Below are 24,592 nucleotides of genomic sequence, written 5' to 3'. Positions count from 1 at the left end.
CGGCTGAAACGTACATACTTGCATAAAGTGACTGACTGATTGACATACCTATGATTAAATTATAGCTGTCTAGAATTTTAAGATTTTGGCTATAGGTTTTCTTTATATCCTACATTTTTTTTCAGAAATATTCCCCCAGGGAAGACGAGGCCAGTATATAAGTTATGAGTTATACTATCACTTCCATAACAAAAAAATGAAAAAAATGTTAAAATTATTTTAAGTGACCTAGTATTTTTGCAGGATATGTTTTTTTTACGATAGTTAAGTAACTATCTAACCATTTATACCTACTAAAAATTGCTTTATTAGTTAAATAACAAAATAATTAGGTTGATATTGTTTGTCTGTACTTAATTTTCTTGCTATTCTAAATGACATACTTTTTTATTTATTATTAAAGCTTAGCTCATCGTATTTGTATAAAAGGAAAATTTTCTTCGTAAAATTCAGGTTTCAAATTGCACAATTTTTTAGATCTATTACTTTACTGCGTTATTAATAACCGATGTTTATTTTTTTTAATGTTTTTTGCAATAACTTTGCTTGGCAGCCCTGAAATAGTATCGATTATCAGGGCTATGTGTTGTAAGCTTCGTTAGTTGTGAGTGCGTGTGCGTAAATCGCTTACATTTCGGAAGTGTCAAAAGTAAAAGGTAATAGGAAAGGACAACAAAAATCGATAAAAACTAAGCATTCAAGATGGCGACTCCATCTAATGGCAGTGGTAATTTGGTCGAAGAGTTCGAGGAATCTTTTCAGGTAAGTAAAATTATGATCTTCAGCAATTTTCATGTCTTAAAACTACAATATTCCTGTACAATTCATAACCTCTTCTGTGAATTTATGTTTACTGTTTGTGTATCTGTCAAAATTAGTGAAAGATACCAACATGACAGATCTAAACATATCGTGGCCGGTGTTGCCGTGGTAGTAGAAGCTGCATAAGCTGATTCTGGCCGTGGGTACCGAAAATCCCAAGAACGAATTGAGTACGTGACCCGATTTCATTTATGCGTCTTCGAGTTCGATCGCTAGATTTTGGATTTTGTTGCAAGCGCATCTCATTCATGTCGGCCATTTTACTGATAATGTTTTCTCGTTACGAACAGTTTCATCGTGGTGAATAATAACTAATTAAAACGCGAATCTAAGCTAGTTTAATAAAAATAAATGAATAGAAACAGTGACATTTCGTTAAATATGGTGGTGTGGACTTTCTTGTGAAACTTGTGTTTCGGTGACGAAACCGTGTTTATTCGGACTTGTGTGAGCGTAAAATATATTGACAATGTCGTCGGCCGGGGACGAAGCTGGGCATTCCGGGAATGGCAATGCTATACAAACGTTCCGCCCTACGTGGGACGAGTTTAAAGACTTCAACAAGTACATACAGTACATGGAATCGAAAGGTGCCCATAAGGCAGGGCTCGCCAAGGTGATCCCTCCGCCTGAGTGGGTTCCGCGGAAGAATGGCTACGACTTGGAACAGCTTAACATCACGATACCGTCGCCGATATGCCAAGTGGTGACCGGGAAGCAGGGGTTATTTCAACAAATCAACATACAGAAGAAATCTATGACAGTCAAACAGTTTGCAGTGATGGCTAACTCTGCTAAGTATTGTACGCCCCGGCATACCAACTTCGAGGACCTTGAGAGGAAGTATTGGAAGAACGTGACGTATGTGGCTCCGATATATGGTGCCGATGTCAACGGCAGCATCACAGACCCTGACGTCAAAGAGTGGAACATCAACCACCTCGGCACGATCCTCGACTTCGTTAACTCGGACTACGGTATCGAAATCGACGGTGTGAACACAGCTTATCTCTATTTCGGTATGTGGAAGACTACATTCGCTTGGCACACTGAAGATATGGATCTTTATTCTATAAACTATCTTCATTTCGGAGAGCCAAAAACCTGGTATGCAATCCCACCTGAACATGGAAAGAGGTTTGAGAGAATCGCAGCCGGCTTCTTCCCAACTTCGGCTAAAACTTGCCAAGCATTTCTAAGACACAAAATGACTCTGATATCGCCTCAGATTTTGAAACAATACTCTGTACCCGTTAGTAAAATAACACAGGAAGCAGGTGAGATCATGATAACTTTCCCATTCGGTTATCACGCTGGCTTTAATCATGGTTTTAACTGTGCCGAGTCCACAAACTTTGCTGCGCCTAGATGGGTAGAGTATGGCAAAAGAGCCAACCAGTGTACGTGCAGTAATGATATGGTGAAGATATCTATGGACACATTTGTGAAGAGATTCCAACCCGATCGCTACGAACTATGGCTCAAAGGTCAAGATATAGGCTGCCACCCAGAACAGCCAGAAAAAATGGTACCAGCCCCACATCCTTCTGGCCAAGATATACTGTGCAACAAAAATAATACTGAGCTTCCTGAATCATTTATAGAAGCAGAAGAAGAAGGGTTGAAAAAGAAAAAGAGACATCCTTTACATTTGAAGAGAGCAATGGCTAGCAAGAGCATATCTGAAGGTGCTATCGCTGTGTCTATTCTCGGGCATGATGTCATGGATGATGATGAGATGACGATGGCTGAAGGAGACTTAGACATGATGACCTCAATGAAACGCCCCATGATGCCACTAGACCCTGATGACACTCAGTTAGCTGCTCTTGAAGATATTTGGCTGAAAGGAGACGAAATGGACCCATCAGAGGCAACTCTACCTGATATCGGTTACATCGACTCAGATAGAGACTCCGATTATGTTGCACCAAGTAAAAAGACAAAGTCAAAGAAGAAACGTAAAGAAAGCGTCAAAAAGGAGCCGAAAGAAAAAAGTATCAAAGAAGAATTAACAGAACTTGGTGAAGCCGTACCGCAGACGAAAAAGACACGCAGAAAAATGCAAACGAAAAAATTATCTAGTGAACAGTTGGAAGATATGGCTGACGTTGTGTCCACCTGGGAGTCCCCGCCGCATACTGAGGAAACTGTGCCGGTCGATCAAATCCCAATGCCTGGTGAAGACCCTCTCAATGACTCTACACAATCACAGACAAATAACACTAGTATAACCACAGATACTACTGGTGATACAAACACACCACAAGAAATCAAAAAGGAACCGAAGCCAAAACAAAAACGTAAACCAAAAGAAAAATCAGACACAGAGAAGACAGAAAAACCGAAAAAGGAAAGAGTAAAGAAGGAACCCGTCAAACGACAACCGGTTGTCAAAAAAGAGAAGGTCGAAGGCGAAATAAAATTGAAGAAACCTCGGAAACCTCGACAGCCAAAATTCAACCCAGCTTTTGCGTACAACTCACCGTTACAACCAGTAATGGGAAGCCAGACTAAATTATACGGACAGCCTGACGAACATAAACCTTCTACAGTGACTTCCAACTCGCCTGAAGCGGTTAAAACTCAGTCAGCTCACCATTTACCAAACCCACCCAAAGTATATCCTGGCCTTCTTAACACCAATTTAAGAGTACCAGCCATCGTACAACCGATTGACAAAAACCCTAACGCTTTTCAAGGTGAATTCCACAAATTCATGACAAGTGCAGCCAAAGTCATAGATATAACTCCGCCCAGACAACCAAAACCACCAAGAAAAACTGCACCCAAGAAAGCGCCTGCAGCCAAAACTCATCCCCAACAGCAATCAAAAATTTCAATGCAAAACTTTAACGAAGTACCATCACCAATCGGGCAGTATAACGACAGTATATTCGTTGAAACACCAATAGATTACAGAACGTATACGCCTCAAAACCAACCACCAAATCTGGAACGACTTCACGATAACATCAATCTTAACATGAGCTATTCTGAACGGATGCCGTGGCGGCCAGATTTCTACCAGAACCAACAAGTTTTACATAATATGCAGCCAATGTATGGGCAAATGAACTCAAATCAGTACTTCAGAAGCCCGTACCAATCACCGTGGTATGGTTACCAGAAATAGAGTATTTTCTCATAATAATTAGTATATTATAGTAATAAGTAGTATTATTTTTTTTTTAATAATTATTTTGCACATTAGTCATGATAATGTTGTGTAAATGACTTTTCCAATACCGAATTAACTCAGAGCTGATTTTTGAACCACCAGATCTTTTTTTTTTTTATTTAATTTTTTTTTTTTTTTTAAATAATCTTACATTTTTTAGCTTGCCAAATCTCTTCTAATATCTTCTATACCACATGAAAACGTAGTTGCAATATTTGCGTGGTGTTAACGGTCGGTTAAAAGTACGGTTTAACCTCAGATTAAGAACTAAAATTGTAGTTTTTACATGACAGTTAAGGCCGAGCAAATATGGTGAGTGCATTCATGCATTAATATGCACTAAAGATCATCACTTGAGAATGGCTCGACCGATTTGCCCCATTTTTAGGGTTCCTTACTTCAAAAGGAAAAATGGAATCCTTATAGGATCACTTTGTTGTCTGTCTGTCTGTCAAGAAACCTATAGGGTACTTCCCGTTGACCTAGACTCATGAAATTTGGCAGGTAGGTAGGTCTTATAGTAAAAATTACAGGAATAAATCTGAAAAGCGCGAATTTGTGTTTCATGTAAAAAAAAAATATTAAAATGTGTTTAAGTTTTCAAAGTAAGATAACTATACCAAGTGGGGTATCATATGAAAGGGCTTTACCTGTACATCCTAAAACAGATATTTATTTATTTTTATGCATAATAGTATTTATCATGCATAATGTTGGAAAACATACCCGAGTACGGAACCCTCAGTGCGCGAGTCTGACTCGCACTTGTCCGGTTTTTTGTTGTGTCCATAATTGTCAGGATAAGGTTTTTATGAATGAATTTTTTTGGAAAATCCACCAAGAAAGTGATTGAGAAATCAGTTTTTAGATAAATAATTTAAATTAGTATTTAAGGTATGATCCGTAATTTGTTTGTGTGAGTGCATAGAGTATTTGAAGATATTAATGTTCATTGTACAGTTGATAAATAAATTAATTGAAAATTTAGAACTCTTTGAATTTGGGGCAACTCAATCTTAGGCTGAAATCTATAGAGCGCACTTTGACTTTGCTTAGACTTAAGTTTCAGTTAAAACGAGACAGGTTCATGCAAGCGGTATATCGCTGTCTCGTTTTAACAGTGTCTTAAGTCTGAGTAAAGTCAAAGTGCGATCTATAGATTTCAACCTTCAGGTGCATGAGACGGGTCTGCCCGCGAAATTCAAATTTAATTTGGATTTTGGTCTTTCGCAATGTGTAAACTAATACGACAAAGTAGGCTTATGGCATTCTAATTCCGACTATGGCAGTACCATCTTCACAGGATTACATACAAATCTTTACTTGAAAGTGTTTAGTTTCAGAAATTAGTCAAAGTAATGAGTTTGACATGAGTTACTCACAAATTAGTCGATACTATAGCTAATTTCTTAAACTGGACACTTTCAAGTAAAGATTCTTATATAAACCTGTGAGGATGATACTGCCATTGGCGCAATTAAAGTGCCATAAGCCCACTTTGTTGTATTAGTTTACAAATTGCGAAAAACCAAATTAAATTTGAATTTCGCGGGCAGACCCATCTATTGCAACTTAATGGTCTGTTTACATTATTCAAGTCGCTGGATCCATTAAACCCATTCTAGTCCAGCACTGGAAAAGATGGTAACATTCTTATATCTTCATATTATATTGTGCTGTACACTATATTATGGGAAGACACTGCCTCCTGAAACACAGTTTTCACTTCATCAGGAGGCAGGGCCTCACACCAAAGTCTGTAAATAATGTTCTGTTCAGATAATAAAGATTTATTTATTTATTTATTTATTTATTTATTCTTCCATGAAAAGTATTATTTCTGCTGGATTGGTATAATGTGAAACGACCATTAATAGATTAAAAAAAAAAAAAAAGTTTTTTTCATCACATTTTTTTTAATGATGTACGTATTTTTTAATCTAAATTAATCTTAAAATCTATTTATCTAATTATTTTGAAATCGAAGCCATACTTTATTTTTCACCTTCCCATGGGTTTATTTTGACTGATTTATTTTAATTTTAAGAATTTTAGAGTATAGTAATTATTTTTATTTCGTTTGTATTTTTGTAAAATACATAGTAGGTATATTTCTAGAATTACCTATTTTAATTTAATAAAAAGACGAAAAAGCTATATGTATAAATGATATAACATTTCTAGTGGTTTTTTTTCTTTTTTGACCATCATTTGCTGTTTCTAGTTTTGTTAAGTCGCACCTACATGTTGCTGCACCGTTACAACCGGAACGTATAATGTTGCCTTTATACCTAATCTAAAGCATCATGATTTGATCAGTTTGACTATGATTCCTTTTAATAGGGCTCTCTCCGTCACTTACTCCACACAATCGTAGTCCCAATTTCATTTGAATATTAAGCAACCAAAGTCCATGAAATTTTGCAGACATATTCTAGAAACTAATATCTGTGCCTGTGGTGTTTTAGATATTTCTAAAAATATGTAGTTTTAACATTACAGGGGCTCAAAGATTTGTATGTGATTTTGTAAGACCGCGTAACTTTGAAACCGAATATTTTAACGGAAATCTGGTAAACCACAGGTATATAATTATATTAGTTCCCGGAACGTTTCTACAACATTACAATGAGTATGATTGGTTAGTATTCCAATGAGAGACGAACTACGTTTGTATGGAGCGAGTGACGGAGAGACCCTTCTTTGAAAAAATATTTATTAAGTTTGTATATAATAATTACTGCTTTTGCTTCATTTGCAGCTAAGGATAGATTAATTACCTATTATGCGCTAAGTATTTTAATTTAAAATTAAAATATTCAAAAAGAAAACAATGCTGTATTTTACCTATTCCTTCTTCTAGTGCTAAACTTTTCGGTTGCAATCTAATATGAACTTTATATACTCAAACATAAGAGACATATTCCATCAAAGCTTTGATTTGGATAGGATCAGCTGTTAGACTGCAGAAAACTTGCATCAATTGTTGTGATTGGCTGAATTTAGGGTATTCTTGTTGCAACAATACATTGTAGCCAATAGTGAGCGAGTGTCAACCAATCAAGTGATTGCAATCGTGACCTTAGCTGGAGACTTCGTCTGTGTTGGTGTTAGCTTGCGGGCGTGCTCTGCCTTTTTGGAGTGTTTTTTTTTTTGTTAAAACTGACTGGAAAGCGCTCTAAGGGGGTGCCGTGCGTGTGTCGGCGAGCGCCGGCACAGACGGGGTCCATACTTGTATAGTTTAACTAACTTGTTACAAATAACTACAAACTTGACATTGACTAATCTTTGTTAAAGCCCGACGAGAGAAAAAAAAAGACCTTAGCTGACATTTCCATCATGTTTCGTGACAATCTCAATTTATATTCTTATTCTGTACCTAATAAGGTACATATTAGATTGCTCTACATAAAGTGCATCGTTACGATTTGCGTTGTCAGTAAGCCGGGCCACGGCTTTAGTGATGCCGCAAGCGACGCGACATGCCTCTTTTAAAATCTATATTCAAATCACTTTAGCTGGCGTAAAACAAACAAGTTGCTTCTAACAAAAACTCGTAAGCGACGCCTTATACACGGCGTATAGGACGTTCTTACCAAATAATAACAATGTGAACAGATACACAACCACCGTGAAAAACCAAATAGAACGTCTTAATCGCCAGTCAGTTTGTTACGCAATAATTGTTCATAATACATATTATTATGGTTCGCTTTTCCTTAGTTTACTTAAAACATAAACAAAATCGCAGAAAACTTCTTTGTGAAACGCGTAAGCGACGCGATTTGCCTGGCGCTTAAGACTTTCTGGAGTTCGGGTTTTCACTCGTATCATGATTTCATTATCAATTCGCGGTAACAAGGTCGTATGTTTACCTTTAAAGTAATCCAACGAAAACTAAATATGGCGTATAGCAATGCGCCATAGAATTACAATGCTATATTCATCCGCAGGGTGCTGTGATTCGGCTGTATTCGTGCATTTTTAACCCCCGACCCAAAAAGAGGGGTGTTATAAGTTTGACGTGTGTATCTGTGTATCTGTCTGTGGCATCGTAGCTCCTAAAGTAATGAACCGATTTTAATTTACTTTTTTTCGTTTGAAAGGTGGCTTGATCGAGAGTGTTCTTAGCTATCCAAGAAAATCGGTTAAGCCGTTTGAAAGTTATCAGCTCTTTTCTAGTTACTGTAACCTTCACTTGTCGGGGGTGTTATAAATTTTTAATTTACACTTGTCACTATAATTAACACATTGAAAACAAAATTGACCCTATGTTTTGTGTGATGTGTTCTTAAGAGGGGTCTCTCCGTCACTCGCTTCATACAATCGTAGTTCCAATTTCATTTGAATATTAAGCAACCAAAGTCCATGAAATGCAGACATATTCTAGAAACTAACATCTATGCCTGTGGTTTTCCAGATTTCTGTTAAAATATTCGGTTTCAAAGTTACGCGGTTTTAAAAATTCACATACAAATCTTTGAGCTCCTGTAATTTTGAAACTACATATTTTTAGAAAAATCTAAAACAAAGGCACAGGTATTAGTTTCTGGAATATGTTTGCAAAATTTCATTGACTTTGGTTGCTTAATATTCAAATGAAATTGGAACTACGATTGTATGGAGTAAGTGACGGAGAGAGCCCTGTTAATTTATTTAATCGATTTTTTGGTCAATCTTAATTTACTTAATCGAATTTTTTGGCCAATCTTAATTTATTTAATCGAATTTTTGGCCAATCTTAATTAATTTAATTGAATTACGGATCATACCTACTATGTAAAATAATTTGTAAGTTAATTTTAGTAATCGAATTGTAATGAGCAATAAATATAGAGACAGATTTATTTAAACATTTCTTTGTTTTTTTTTTTTTTTGTATATTTTGATAGTATATTAGTATTCAATAATATTCGATTATTGAATATTATAAGCTGGATTCACACGCGCCGGTTGGGTCACGGTAGATAATCATTTTTTTGTAATTTTACCACCGGTGAATGTGTCTACTATTGATTTGTTTTGTTTCCGATGAAACACACTTCACTACAGAAGGTATGTGAAGAATACTTATAAAGCTATAGACCCACAGAATTCAAAATAGGCATGGAAGTGGTAAAATTATTGGAAATGATGTGAGGTTGCCTTACCAGCGTACCCTGAACCTTATATAGATACCAGTTCTATTACCTTTAAATGGCGTTTACATTGTATCGTACCAAAATCCTTAATCTACATGTGGTAAGTATTATGGTACAGATTTGCCTTATTGGATTAAAAGAAACAATCCTAGCTCCAGATTTACTTGGAAGTAGGAATTCCCAGATTTCTCAGTAAGACAAATTCCTGAGAAGTTAGGGCTTTACGTTAGAGAAAATATAGGTTTTCGTTGTCACGAAGAAGGCTATGGTTTTGATTTTCAGCTGAAAACGTAATTTACTTGCCATTAGTTTACAAAAATATAAGATAGAGACAAATTAGATTATCTAATAAGGATTAAAATATAGATTACAAATTAAGATAGACCTTATTACTGTTGGGTTAAGGGTTTAAATTAAAAGTGAGGTTTTGTATGAATTTTAATAAATCAAGTTACTTATGTCAACTTATCGATAGATGTCGCTAGTAATTTTTACAAAAATCGTAAAAATATTTGAGCCAATAATTAATTATTAAAATTACAATTTAAGAAATCGTTGCGTTTGGCCGTAACGTGTATGTCCGGCATAAGAGCTTTTATGTCCATAATTCAATAGTGTATGATCGATAAGGAAAAGTATTACGGGTTAAATGTCGATTTTGATGCACTTTTTGTGACGCCAGTGACTAATTAGTGTGAATAATAAATAATAATTGTGTTTTTATCATTTAAGTCATCTAATATTATAGTTTTTACTGTTAAGCGCGAATCGATCGCTGTTTGAACTAGCTTTACAATATTTAAGTATGATTGTTTGTAAATTAAATAAAGGATATTTAAAATTATATGTGCCTTTTATTTATGTATTTTATTTAGCTGATGCCCGAGACTTCGTTCGCGTGGATGTGGGTTTTTTAAAATTCCCGTGGGAACTCTTTGATTTTCCGGGATAAAAAGTAGCCTATGTGCTAATCCAGGGTATAATCTATCTCAATTCTAAATTTCAGCCCAGTCCGTCCAGTAGTTTTTGCGTGAAGGAGTAACAAACATACACACACACGCACGCACACACATACAAACTTATAACACCCCTCTTTTTGGGTCGGGGATTAAAAACAGGGCTCTTATGAGAAAAATTTATGCCATAGTCCACCATGCTTGCTAAGTGCGTGTTCGCACACTTTTGGGATCAGTATGGAGAACTCTGTACCACCACACGAATCTACTAAAACACACGTTTCGCTCCGACACCGGAGCATCCTCAAGAGATATATAGACCTTACAATGCACAATTGCAAATCCGACTTAATAAGTAACTAATTAGGTATCCATATGAATATTAAAAATGCGAAAGTGTGTCTGTCTGTCTGCTACCTTTTTACGGCCCAACAGTTTAACCGATTCTGACGTTTTGTACAGGATTAGCTTATATCCCGCGGAGACGGACATAGACTACTTTTTATCCCGGAAAATCAAAGAGTTCCCCCGGGATTCCCAAAAACCCATCCGCTTAACCGATTTGTATGTTTGGTACCGAGGTTGCTTGCGTTCCTGTCATTGGCATAGGCAACTTTTTATCCCGGAAAATCAAACAGTGCCCGCGGGATCTTTAAAAACCTAAATCCACGCGGACGAAGTCGCGGGCATTCGACTCTAGTATTTGTATATTTGGACAGGCGTGCCTAAACGTGCTGACGAAGCAAGAGGCGTCGCCGTGCGTGGAGAAGGAGGAAGTGAAGGTCGAGGTGGAGAGGTTCATTGACCTCGCCAGGCAGATGGAGGCGTTCTTCTTACAGAAAAGGTAAATGCTTTATTTTTTATTTTTATTTGTTAAGGAACGCTAACAATATACATATTTAACATTTTATATACATATACTTACTTACAAACTATTACATGACCGTTATGTATATCAATAACTAGCGTCCACAACATTTTTGTAGAGCGCCAGTAAACTTTAATTATTAAGTACAAAAGACTTAACAGATATAATAGATAGGTACATACAAGTACTTAAATAATAGGTATATGAAATATTATTACATTATAAAAAATAAAAATAAAATGACTACAATGACTATAGCTAAGTTAAACAAAGTACTAAAAAAACAAGTGTAAATTAAAAATTTATAACACCCCCGACAAGTGAAGGTTACAGTAACTAGAAAAGAGCTGATAACTTTCAAACGGCTGAACCGATTTTCTTGAATTATAGCTAAGAACACTCTCGATCAAGCCACCTTTCAAACAAAAAAAAGTAAATTAAAATCGGTTCATTCGTTTAGGCGCTACGATGCCACAGACAGATACACAGATACACACGTCAAACTTATAACACCCCTCTTTTTGGGTCGGGGGTTAAAAATACAGTCAGTTAGCTTTGGATAAAATATGATTGGTGAGTTTTTTTTTAAGGCAATAGGCGAGTCATGGAATATGTCGATGCCAGGTATCGTTTTAGATAGCTCATTATATTAGCTTAGTAAATTTACATCATCATGATCAACCCATTTCCGCCCCACTACTGAGAACGGGTCTCGTCTCAGAGTGAGAAGGGCTTAGGCCGTAGTCTGCCACGCTGGCCCAATGCGGATTGGCAGACTTCACACACCTTTGGGAACATAGAGAACTCTCAGGCATGCAGGTTTCCTCACGATGTTTTCCTTCACCGTTAAAGCAAGTGATATTAATTGCTTAAAACGCACATAACTGAAAAGTTAGTGGTGCGTGCCCGGGATCGAACCCCGGACCTCCGATTAGGAGGCGGATTTTCTAACCACTAGGCTATCACAGCTTAGTAAATTATGAAACAGTTATATTATTATATAAGCGGTTTCAGTAACTTGTCCTTGTATATAAAGTTAAATAAATCCATCTTCCGTACTAATGTGTGTCTGTCTGTCATGTCATAGCTGGTCGGTGCAGTAGTGCGTAGATAGGTAAGCAGGGACCGAAATACCGGTATTTTTAGGGTTCCGTAACTCAAAAGGAAAAACGGAACCCTTATAGGATCACTTTGTTGTCTGTCTGTCTGTCCGTCGTGTCTGTCAAGAAACCTATAGGGTACTTCCCGTTGACATCTGTTTTAGAATGTACAGGCTACAGGTAAAGCCCTTTCAAATGACATCCCATTTGGTATAGTTGTCTTACTTTGAAAATCAAACACATTTTAATTTTTTTTAATGTTAGAACCACAAATTCACGGTTTTCGGATTTATTCCTTTACTAGTGCTATAAACCTACCTACCTGCTGAATTTCATAATTCTAGGTCAACGGGAAGTATCTACCCTATAGGTTTTCTTGACCGACACGAAGGACGTACAGACAGACAGATAGACAGACAGACAACAAGGGTTCCGTTGTTCCATTTGAGGTACGGAACCCTAAAAATGATTTGTGACGATTTTTCTTGACTTATTCCTTTTTAGCAAGAAACAGTTAAAAATTATTTTGCTATAATCCGCCAACAGAAAAAATCTGTATGGTCAAACATGCAGTTACAAGCTACTTGACAATACAGCATTGTAAAGTCGAAATCTCCTGAGGATGCTCCGGTGTCGGGGCGAAACGTGCGTCGAGAGTAGTGGAAAAGTCTTGTGTGGTGTTGCATGTGAATGGTGGTGGCAGTGCTTGCTTGGGAACTTGGCTTTATTGCTTGGTTGGGGAGGTAAGCGGTGCTTAGCTTGTAACTGCATGTTTGGCCATACAGATTTTTTCTGTTGGCGGATTATAGCAAAATAATTTTTAACTGTTTCTTGCTAAACATGAACTTCCACAAAGTAACGCCTGATTCTATCCAATATTTATTCCTTTTTGTTAGGTTCCTGTTATCAGCAATGAAGCCAGAGCTGCTGGTGAAGGAAGACAACAACGAGCTGAAGTGTGAGCTGCAGAGGAAGGAGGAGCTGCTGCGGCGGCACTACGACAAGATCAGCCAGTGGCAGAACCTCCTCGCTGACTTGCAGGTGCTTTAAAAACATGTTTTTCACCTCACCAGCTCAAAAAGGGCGTCTTTGATGTCTAAAACCAGTGAGCAAAAGTCGTTTTTGCTCACTCAGTGTGAAAAAGTGTTGTCTTAAATAAATTCAATAAACTTTGCACGCCATGCTTGGCAGAATATGCGATTTTACGTAATATTAAAGACCAATGTGTATTATACCATATTCTAGTAAATAAACACTTATTCTTATTCTTATTCTCAAGAAAAGTTCAATACTTTTTCTCACTGAGTGAGCAAAAACGACTTTTGCTCATTGGTTTTAGGCAGCAAAGACACCCTTGTTGAAATCGTAGAAAGTTGTATGTAAGTTCTCACTCAGTGAGAAAAAGTGTTGTATCAAGAAAAGTTCAACCTTTTTCGAGTGCTTGATTTCAGTGAAAATCAATGTGCTCTCACCCAAAACATTCAACTCCGCGCGGGTGGTGGAGGGAAAGGCCAGCCGGTGCATTTTTATATCGGGGATCTCTCTCTCACACAATGTTAGGTGAAATAGCAAACAGATAACCAACGTGCGCTGGCAATTTCGGTCGAGCGTGCAGACTGCAGTGCCACCTTAAGGCCTCATTCATACGAGAGCTTTTTAATGTCCGTTAAAAAAGCATTCAAATAGAACAAATGCTCCCAAGTATCTGTTCACACTACAACGCTGTTTTATCACGCACTAGAAGATGCCCGCGGCTTCGCCCGCTTGGATATCGGTTTTTTAAATCCTGTAGGAACTCTTTGATTTTCCGGGATAAAAAGTAGCCTATGTCCTTCCCCGGGATGTATCCCAAGTCTGTACCAAATTTCATTAAAACGTAGCAGACAGACAGACAGATAGACAGACAGACAGACACACTTTCGCATTTATAATATTAGTATGGATAGTTGTATTTTCAGCGCAACGCAACGCAACGCTTTTTAACGCCCTAATTCACGCGAGCGTTAAAAAAAGATATAGAGATACAAAAGGGTTGACATGTGAGCAGATACTTGGGAATGCATTTGTTCTATTTGAACGCTTTTTTAACGGACGTTAAAAAGCTCTCGTCGAATGAGGGATAAGTATCCCTGTTTAAATTTTTCATGAAGGGATTATTTTTTGGAGTGGTTAAAGGCCGATTCACACCAAGCATGTACACGTGACGTGCGTAGTGACGCGCGTTACCCCCTAACACACCGGGTTACGCATACGCGCACCCTTTACGCAAGCGGTGTGCCATGTTTCATACAGTTCCATACATTACAACGCAATGATACGCGCTAGTTACGTATTATGGCAGCGTCCAGGGTGGACTGAAGAAAATGGAGGCTTTTTACCAACTAACTTTATTCTTAAAACTATAAATTAAGTGACAATGCTATTTACCATACTTAATCTATGTTTGACTTAATAACTAATTCTTTAGGTTTTATAATATCCGTGTCCCCTCTTCCATTCTTCGGTTATTGGTAACAGAGATCACGTACAGTTGCGAGCGGAATTGGCAGTGATGCTATGTGCCGCGTCGGCGAATTTCCACACGTAGTGCGTAGACATACTAACTCCTCTGACAATGCCTGCGTTCCCATAAGGGTACGGATGGAATACGTAACTCGCTACGTCTACGCTTACGCAGCCTGTGTGAACGAGCTATAATTGAATGGTATGTGAACAGACGCCGCAGCCCGCGCTGCAGCAAGCCGCGTCGCCGATGCCGACGCCGTGCGGCGTGCCGCAGCCCGTGCAGCAACACCCGCAGGCGCCCAAAGCCGAGTTCAGCTCGCCGCTCACGGTCAGTACTGATATCGGTCTAGTATTTACATGCTAGACTTCAAAATATTAGAAAGTTAACACAAGTTTAAAAATCTATTAAAAGTATGCTCCTGAAAAAAGCTTATTACACAATCGAAGATTATGTAAATGACAAAAAAGCTTGGATTTGACTCGCTCCAGCAATACACGGCGCTGCAATTGCTTTACATACAGTATGGCATATTATTGTAAATTGTACATTTGAAAAGAGCAACCGCCGAGTTTCTTGCTGGTTCTTCTCGGTAGGAACAGCATTCCGAACCAGTGGTAGATTATTTTGACGATTCAAAAGCACTTGTAAAAGTTTAATTGAATAAAAATAATTTGAATTTGAATTTGAATTTAGAAAAAATATTTGACAACAAAGGCTGATTGTGCTTCTTTGTCGCTCGTTCCGCGCTCTCGCTTGCACTTCAAGCCTTACATGTAACGCCTCAGAGCGAGGTAACGCCGCATGAGTCATGTTTTTTCGTGCGTGCAGCCGGCTCTATCGAATTATAAGACGTTGTCACGTCAATACGGCCAAGTGCGAGTCGGACTCGCGCACCGAGGGTTCCGTAGTTGAATATTTTTTTTCGACATTTTGCACGATAAATCAAAAACTATTATGCATAAAAATAAACGAAAATCTGTTTTAGAATGTACAGGTGAATCCCTTTTATATGATACCTCACTTGGTATAGTTATCTTACTTTGAAAATTGAACACATTTTAATTTTTTTTGGTATGCTGTAATCACTAATTCACGGTTTTCGGATTTTTTCCTGTACTTGTGCTATAAGACCTACCTACCTGCCAAATTTCATGATTCTGGGTCAACGGGAAGTACCCTATAGGTGTTCTTGACAAACACGACGGACGGACAGACCGACAGACAACAAAGTGATCCTATAAGTGTTCCGTTTTTTCTTTTGAGTTACGGAACCCTAAAAAAATTGAAAAAAGAATAAAATATCATCAATATTATTTAAAATAAAATATAAAAAAACATGGTTTAAACAATAATTACAAATTATAATGTCTTAGGTTCTTAAATTCAAATTCAAAATATTTTTATTCAATTAGACTTTTACAAGTTCTTTTGAATCGTCAAAAGCATCTACCACTGGTTCGGAAAGCCTTTCCTACCGAGAAGAACCAGCAAGAAACTCGGCGGTTGCTCTTTTCAAAGATTTGATATACAATATTATGCCATGTATAAAAGCAATTGAAGTTCTAGGTACTCATATGTAACTTTATTTATATTATATTTAAGCTACGATGTCTAAAATAACTAAATAAATTCAAATGAAAGCGTGCATCATCCAAAATGCAATATCATTATCATCACGATCAACCCATTGCCGGCCCACTACTGAGCACGGGTCTCTTCTCAGAGTGAGAAGGGTTTAGGCCATAGTCTGCCACGCTGGCCCAATGCGGATTGGCAGACTTCACACACCTTTCAGAACATGGAGAACTCTCAGGCATGCAGGTTTCCTCACGATGTTTTCCTTCACCGTTAAAGCAAGTGATATTTAATTGCTTAAAACGCCATAACTGAAAGTTAGTGGTGCGTGCCCGGGATCGAACCCCCGACCTCCGATTAGGAGCCGGACGTTCTAACCAAGTTAGGCTACCACAGTATTTTTATTTTATTTTATTCGACTAACCTACAACTTTTATACATAAAATATTAACAAAAATATAATAGTTTATAGCTACAAAGATACAAAGTATAAACGTTAATAAAAGGCTAGTACAGAAGATTTAGGTACAATGATATTTTTAACCCCCGACCCAAAAAGAGGGGTGTTATAAGTTTGACGTGTGTATCTGTCTGTGGCATCGTAGCGCCTAAACGAGTGAACCGATTTTAATTTACTTTTTTTTTTTGTTTGAAAGGTGGCTTGATCGAGAGTGTTCTTAGCCATAATCCAAAAAAATTGGTTCAGCCGTTTAAGAGTTATCAGCTCTTTTCTAGTTTTCTTGTAGAAAAGAAGGTTAGATAACCGTTAGGTTCATAATATTATGTCAATTGACAAATGTCAAGCTGTCAAGATGGACGTTGCCTAAATACATAATTATTTATTTGAAAATGATGTTTTGGAAATCTCAAATACTTTGTCGGGGGTGTTATAAATTTTTAATTTACACTTGTAAAAGATTAGTATGATAATAGTATTTAAAAGAGTAGTATAATACTAGCTGATACCCGCGACTTCGTTCGCGTGGATGTAGGTTTTTTAAAATTCCCGTGGGAACTCTTTGATTTTCCGGGATAAAAAGTAGCCTATGTGTTAATCCAGGGTATAATCTATCTCCATTCTAAATTTCAGCCCAATCCGTCCAGTAGTTTTGCGTGAAGGAGTAACAAACATACACACAAACACACACACACACACACACACACATACAAACTTTCGCCTTTATAATATTAGTGTGATTAGTATGATAATAGTATTTAAAAGAGTAGTATAATATGTTCTTCTACTAGGTGCAGCAAATGGCAGCCGCGGCGGCAGCGCAGCAAGCGGCGGCGTTGCAGCAGCAAGCGATGCAGCAACAGCAGGTACCGCGGCCCCCGCTCCCGCCCGCCTACCCCGCTAACGTCCAGAGACGGTAACAGGGGGACAACCCTGAGGGGGTTAACATCAAGTTGTTTTAGGATTGTAATATGCGAAAATTTGATTTAAGAGGGGCGAAATCGTAGACAAAATATTAACAGGACTCTCTCCGTCACTCGCTTCATACAATCGTAGTCCCAATTTCATTTGAATATTAAGCAACCAAAGTCCATGAAATTTTGCAGACATATTCTAGAAACTAATATCTGTGTCTGTGGTGTTTTAGATTTTTCTAAAAATATGTAGTTTTAAAATTACAGGGGCTCAAAGATTTGTATGTAAATTTTTAAGACCGCGTAACTTTGAAACCGAATATTTTAACGGAAATTGGAAAACCACAGGCATAGATGTTAGTTACTAGAATATGTCTGCAAAATTTCATGGACTTTGGTTGCTTAATATTCAAATGAAATTGGAACTACGTTTGTATGAAGCGAGTGACGGAGAGACCCCTCTTAAGCCCTGGCTAATGCTAATGATCTAAAATATAAATGCTCCATACCTATATTTTATTTGATGTCCTGATTTTCCAAAACTGAACCTACCTTTAATAGAATGGTATAGGTTTAAACTCCATTAAAATATGAAATAAATATTGTATTTTTTTATATTTTTGTATTAAGTAATAATATGCAAATATTAATAATGTCAAAAAGATTTATATAAGGAAAGGATTGGTGGTACAATAGTGTAGTTACTTCAAAATCTATGTGTTAAATAAATACTTAATTTAAAATATTATAAAGTAATTAGTGTAGTACACGACAAGTCGAGATGGCAATCGATAGCGCGGGTGACGTGCTGGTGTGCGCGACGTCCCCGCGTCTCATATTCCGATTGCCATCTCGACCTGTCGTAAGTGTAAGTTAGCTTTTATTAAAGTTCGTGATTACATTTGTAAGTTTTACATACGTAAGTAGCTTACGTAATTAATTGACAAAAAAATTTAAGTACTTAGGTATTTTTTAGACAGACAGACAACAAAGTGATCCTATAAGGGTTCCGTTTTTCCTTTTGAGGTACGGAACCCTTATAGGATCACTTTGTTGTCTGTCTGTCTGTCTGTCAAGAAACCTATAGGGTACAGGGTAGGGTAGGTTAGCCAGTTTTTTTACTTAAGTATATACATATTACGTACGTATAAGGGTTTTTACATCAGTAAAGTCGTAAGTTAATCATATAAGATCCTTACGTGAGTAAAACTTACAGGTGTATCCGCGGCCTTACATTTAATTTTATCAGCCTTAGTAGGTAAAACACGATTTATTTTTTAATTAAATCCAAGCACTTTAATGTAGAAATGCTTTTATATTGTTTTGAACTATCATTTGCAAATATAATTTTTGGATTGTGATTATTCTTAGTTTCATTTGATTTTCCTGCACTTTTTGTTATAGAGAATATTAATTTTGCTGCACAATTTTTATCAGGTGAGTTTTTTTTATTATATTACACTTAAAAGTATACTCGCTTAGTTTTTTTTTTTTGTAATATCGGCCTGTTTTTTTTTATGTATGTCTGTATTATAAAAAAAAAACATACTCGTTTCTCCAAGTTCACTTGTCGGGGGTGTTATAAATTTTAATTTACACTTGTTTATTTATCTATCTATGTTTTTTTTTTGTTATTTACTATAAAGTAAAAACACTTGGAAAATATGACAGATGCAGAACAGCCTGGCGCAAGGCATGTTCATGGCGGGAGGTCGCGGCGGGTACGGCGGCGCGGCGTTGCAGGGACCCCTGGCTTACCTGGAGAAAACTGCCACCAATATAGGTATACTTTAACGTTTAAACTAACATGAGTGATTCAAATTCAAATTCAAAATATTTTTATTCAATTAGACTTTTACAAGTTCTTTTGAATCGTCAAAAGCATCTACCACTGGTTCGGAATGCCTTTCCCACCGGGAAGAACCAGCAAGAAACTCGGCGGTTGCTCTTTTCAAAGATTTGATATACAATATTATGCCATGTATAAAAGCAATTGAAGTCCCGCGCATTGCTGGAGCGAATTGCAGGTCAAATCCACGCTTTTTTATCATTTATCTTCGATAGTATAATATGCTTTTCTCAGGAGCATATTTTTAATAGATTTTTTGAACCTAAAGGCAAGTCCAAAATTGGCTGAGGAATTTTGTTATAAAAGATTATACCCATTCATACGATTTCCATTATAACGTCGACTTAATACCTGAGAAGAGCCCACAACAACCTCGCTTCTCGCCATCTGTCAATCTGTAAGCTTAGATCTTTTAAACTACGCAACGGATTTGAATGCGGGTTACATCAATAGTGATTAAGGGGCAAGCGACGGGTCTGCCCGCGAAATTCAAATTTTACTTGGTTTTTCGCAATTTGTAAGAAGTTATTTCTAGTATCGACTATAACTCACAAACTAGTCGATACTAGAACTAACAACTTAAACTGGACCCTTTCAAGTAAAGATTTTTATATAAACCTGTGAGGATGATACTGCCATTGGCGCAATTAAAGTGCCATAAGCCTGTGTTGTCGTATTAGTTTACAAATTGCGAAAGACCAAGTAAAATTTGAATTTCGCGGGCAGACCCGTCGCTTTCACCTTAACAGGGCTCTCTCCGTCACTCGCTTCATACAATCGTAGTTTCAATTTCATTTGAATATTAAGCAACCAAAGTCCATGAAATTTTGCAGACATAATCTAGAAACTAATATCTGTGTCTGTGTCTGTGGTTTTCCAGATTTCTGTTAAAATATTAGGTTAGGCCCTCTTAAAGGTTTATACTCATAGTTTTATATTGTTCAAGATGTCAGAAGAAATCAAGCCGACTGAAATCACTTGACACTGTCACCACATTAGTATAAAATACTAGAGGATGCCCGCGACTTCGTCCGCGTGGATTTAGGTTTTTAAGGAATCGGTTAATTTTCCGGGATAAAAAGTTGCCTATGTCAATTACAGGGACGCAAGCTACCTCGGTGCCTTTCATACTAATCAGATAAGAGGATGGATCTTTAGGAATCCGTGCGAACTTTTTGATTTTCCAGGACAAAAAGCCTTTGTCCATCCCCGGGATATAAGCTAACTTCGTACCAAATTTCGTCAGAATTGGTTTAACTGTTGTGCCGTGAAAAGGTAGCAGACAGATAAATAGACAGACATACACACTTTCGTATCACACTATCACACTAATATTATAAAGGAGAAAGTTTGTATGTGTGTGTGTGTGTATGTTTGTTACTCCTTCACGCAAAAACTACTGGACGGATTGGGCTGAAATTTAGAATGGAGATATTACCCTGGATTAGCACATAGGCTACTTTTTATCCCGGAAAATCAAAGAGTTCCCACGGGAATTTTAAAAAACCTACATCCACGCGAACGAAGTGGCGGGCATCAGCTAGTTTATAATATTAGTATGGATTACTCCCATACGAAATCGCAGAAACCTTCTTCAAAAAGACGTAAGCGACGGGGTTTGCCCGGCGCTTTAGACATGGGTTAGGTTTTTATCATATCATGATTTCACACAGGCATTTCGCGGTAACAAGGTCGTACTGGCCCCACGCATAAATCAAATCAAAACAATTTTATTTGCTTAAATGCATACAAATTCGTTTTGGTATCACAACATTTGCCATGAGATGGCGTGCAAATTACGTGCGTGGTGAATATAGTGCGTCGCTTACGCATTTCGGGTCAGGAACCCTAAAAATTCAAATTCAAATTATTTTTATTCAATTAAACTTTTACAAGTGCTTTTGAATCGTCAAAATAATCTACCACTGGTTCGGAATGCCGTTCCTACCGAGAAGAACCAGCAAGAAACTCGGCGGTTGCTCTTTTCAAGTATTCAATTTACAATAATATGCCATACTGTATACAAGCAATTGCAGCGCCATGTATTGCTGGAGCGAGTCAAATCCAAGCTTTATTGTCATTTACATAATCTTCCATTGTATAATAAGCTTTTTTCAGGAGCATGCTTTTAATAGATTTTTTAAACTTGTGTAAAGGCAAGTCTAAAATTGATTGTGGAATTTTATTATAAAATATTACACTCATTCCCACAAATGACTTTTCCACTTTCCTGAGGCGGAGCGTAGGATATGCGAGCCTATTACGGTTTCTAGTTTGCCGGTCGTGGAAATCACCGATTTTTTTGTAACTAAGAATGTTTTGTAGTACAAAAATTATATTAGCGTAAATATATTGAGTAGCAACTGTAAAGAATACCTATTTTCTTAAATTTCTCTCGTAGGGAATCGCGCGGTTTTAAATTATAGATTGCGCGTATTGCCCTTTTTTGTAACATGAAATTTTTTTCCAATATCTGCCGCTTTACCCCATAGTAAGATTCCGTAAGACATAATACAGTGAAAATAGGCAAAATGTGCAATTTTTGCAGTTTCCACGTCAGTTATCTGTCGAATCTTTCTAATAGCGTAAGCAGCAGAGCTGAGTTTACCAGCAAGTGTTATATGGGCGTTCCATTGAAGCTTGAAAATGTAGGTATGTGTATGTTCATGTGTGGACTTCGTCTGTGATGGCGTTTGCTGGCGCGCGTGCTGTGCTTGTTTGGAGTGTTTTTTTTTGTTAAGAGTGGCTGGTTTTTGTGTTAGTTGCTGTTTTTTGGTGGTGGAACTGACTGGGAAGCGCTCTAAAGGGGCGCCGCGCGTATGTCGGCGGGCGCCGGCGCAGACGGAGTCCATACTTGTATAAATTCAGTAACTTGAAAATATCACAAACTTGACATTGGCTAATCAGAGTAAAGCCAGATTTAAAGAAAAAAAAAATGTTGATGTGTTTGTTTGTGTGTTCGCAGACATGGTGGGTCTGGGCGACGGGCGCAGGTGACGCGGCCGCGGGAGGGGCAGGGGCCGGGGCCGCGGCAGAGGCCGAGGTGAGCGAATGTCCGCTTGGCCGAATTTCGGCCACGGCGGCCAGTCTCAACGGAGACTAGCCATCTTTGCAGGAGATGGATACTTTGCAGCTATCGAAACTACTTTCAAAGCCCCATATTACACTCTTTGAACGAGAAATGACATATTGCTTTTTACTAAGTATATTTTTATTTATAACTAGAGGATGCCCGCGACTTCGTCCGCGTGGATTTAGGTTTTTAAAGATCCCGTGGGAACTGTTTGATTTACCGGGATAAAATGCCTATATCAATTACAGGGTCGCAAGCTACCTCGGTACCAAACATACAAATCGGTTAAGCATGGGTTTTTAGGAATCCCGTGGGAACTCTTTGATTTTCCGGGATAAAAAGTAGCCTATGTCCGTCCCCGGGTTATAAGCTAACTCTGTACCAAATTTCGTCAGAATCGGTTAAACTGTTGGGCCGTGAAAAGGTAGCAGTCAGACGCAATTATAATATTAGTATGAATTTAGAGCCTCGATAGCTCAACGGTTGAGGAGCGGACTGAATTCAGAAAGGTCAGGCGGTTACTTCAAACCCCACCCGTTGCACTATTTTCGTACCCACTCCTGGCACAAGCTTTACGCTTAATTGGAGGCGAAAGGGGGGTATTAGTCAAGATTAGCTAAATAATTTTTAAATATGTACATATCTAAAATTGCGGAACCGGTGCGAAGACGTATCAATAAGTGGTAGTATTGTAACTCTCCAAAGCTTGCTAATGCTATGTCTGTTTGTCTGTCAGGTCGTGGCGCATCCCCTGAGTATGGCGGCAGCATGACGCCGCCGTAGCGACCCTCCCGGCGCGCCGCGCTCTGTCTCTCTCACACACCACCACACAACACCACACACCACCGCACAACACCACACACCACCACACAACTCTTAACACACTCACTGATTCTGTTCAAAATCAAAATCACTTATTCAAAGTAGGTACTCTTGTACACCTTTTGTTTGTCAGATTTGCTGGATTTGAAAGATGATATAGTGGTGATAATTAATTACGTAAACTTAAAACTATAAAGCAATAAGGCCGCCTTTGCACACAATTGTTTTTTCTGTTTTCTTCCTTCTGTGTTGTTCGTTTACATGTATTTGTGTGCAATAAAGACTGTCTATCTATCTATCTAAAGCTACGAGGGTTCAACACATAGCTTGCATGTGTTGAACCCTCGTAGCTTTACCTGAATAAAGCCAAGGACAGTCACATAGTTTTACAAACACAAGAAGAGCATATTAATAACGTTATGAAAGAAGTTTGTCATTTTCTCTAAAAATGGGGGTTTTCGAATAAATCAGTGAGTGTGTATTTCTATAGCATTTTAAAGTATCTTTGCACAGGGCGACATATTCACTATCTACAATTGAAACGTGGCAAATGCAATTAAAACGTGTTGCGAATGTGATACCTCCCAGCGTGCGAGGCTATCGGCTAAATTGTATATATATGGGATTGGCCAAAAACCATGTTTTGACATTGATGCTGCCCTTTAATGCTGATTGATATATTTTTAGCTGATATAGGGGCGCTGATTAACTTCATATCAGGCCGACACACCTGTAAGTTTTACTCAAGAACTCTCTCATAAGTACAACTTTAGTAAAGCTATCAATCAATTACGTTAGCTACTTCTAGGCTGGTTTTACAGCGACGCTCACCGTCCGCGCGGGTGGTAAGCGCGAGTTACATAAGGACGACTGTCCAGAGCTGGTAGTGAAAGTAGAAGTCCTTTTTGGTTGTGGAATAGTTTAATTAGGTACTGATTTACATAAAAATGACATATTACAGATTAGACATTAGAGATACGTCCGTTTCGCACCGATGGTAGGTAACGAAGGCTGCGAGTGTAGTCTGCATTCGGTGTATGGTGCTATTTTACTCGGTCGGCACGTTTCGGTGATGAAGCAAATTCTTCCAGCGTAACGCGCGGGTGGTGCGCGGTGGCCGTATTGCCGTCAGCGCGGACCATCCGCGCGACTATGTAACGATCCAAGAGACGCAAAGCTCGTGGCCCGCGACGCTTACCAACCGCGCTGGCGAAAGCGTCACTGTAAAACCACACTAACATGAGTAAAACTTAAGGCCGATTCACACCAATTGCGTATGCAGCACGTACACGTGACACATGCGTAGTGACGCGCGTAATTCCCTAACA

General features: G+C 38.0%; 1 protein-coding gene across 1 annotated transcript; it reads left to right on the top strand.

Annotated features, from left to right (window-relative positions):
* The first annotated feature begins 956 nt into the window (after window positions 1-956).
* Window positions 957-23,275, top strand: LOC123878276 (lysine-specific demethylase 4A-like). Its single transcript, XM_045925424.1, has 8 exons — window positions 957-3,955; window positions 10,820-10,944; window positions 12,965-13,109; window positions 14,785-14,901; window positions 17,398-17,472; window positions 19,192-19,303; window positions 22,335-22,412; window positions 23,179-23,275. Exons 1-7 carry the CDS (start codon window positions 1,292-1,294, stop codon window positions 22,364-22,366), a joined length of 3,270 nt encoding a protein of 1,089 aa, XP_045781380.1. The 5' UTR covers window positions 957-1,291; the 3' UTR covers window positions 22,367-22,412; window positions 23,179-23,275.
* The last annotated feature ends 1,317 nt before the right edge of the window (window positions 23,276-24,592 follow it).

Source organism: Maniola jurtina, chromosome 26 (genome assembly GCF_905333055.1).
Source record: "Maniola jurtina chromosome 26, ilManJurt1.1, whole genome shotgun sequence".
NCBI lineage: Eukaryota > Metazoa > Arthropoda > Insecta > Lepidoptera > Nymphalidae > Maniola > Maniola jurtina.
The sequence above is the reverse complement of the archived record's forward strand: the minus strand, read 5'-3'. Positions and strand labels throughout refer to the sequence as shown.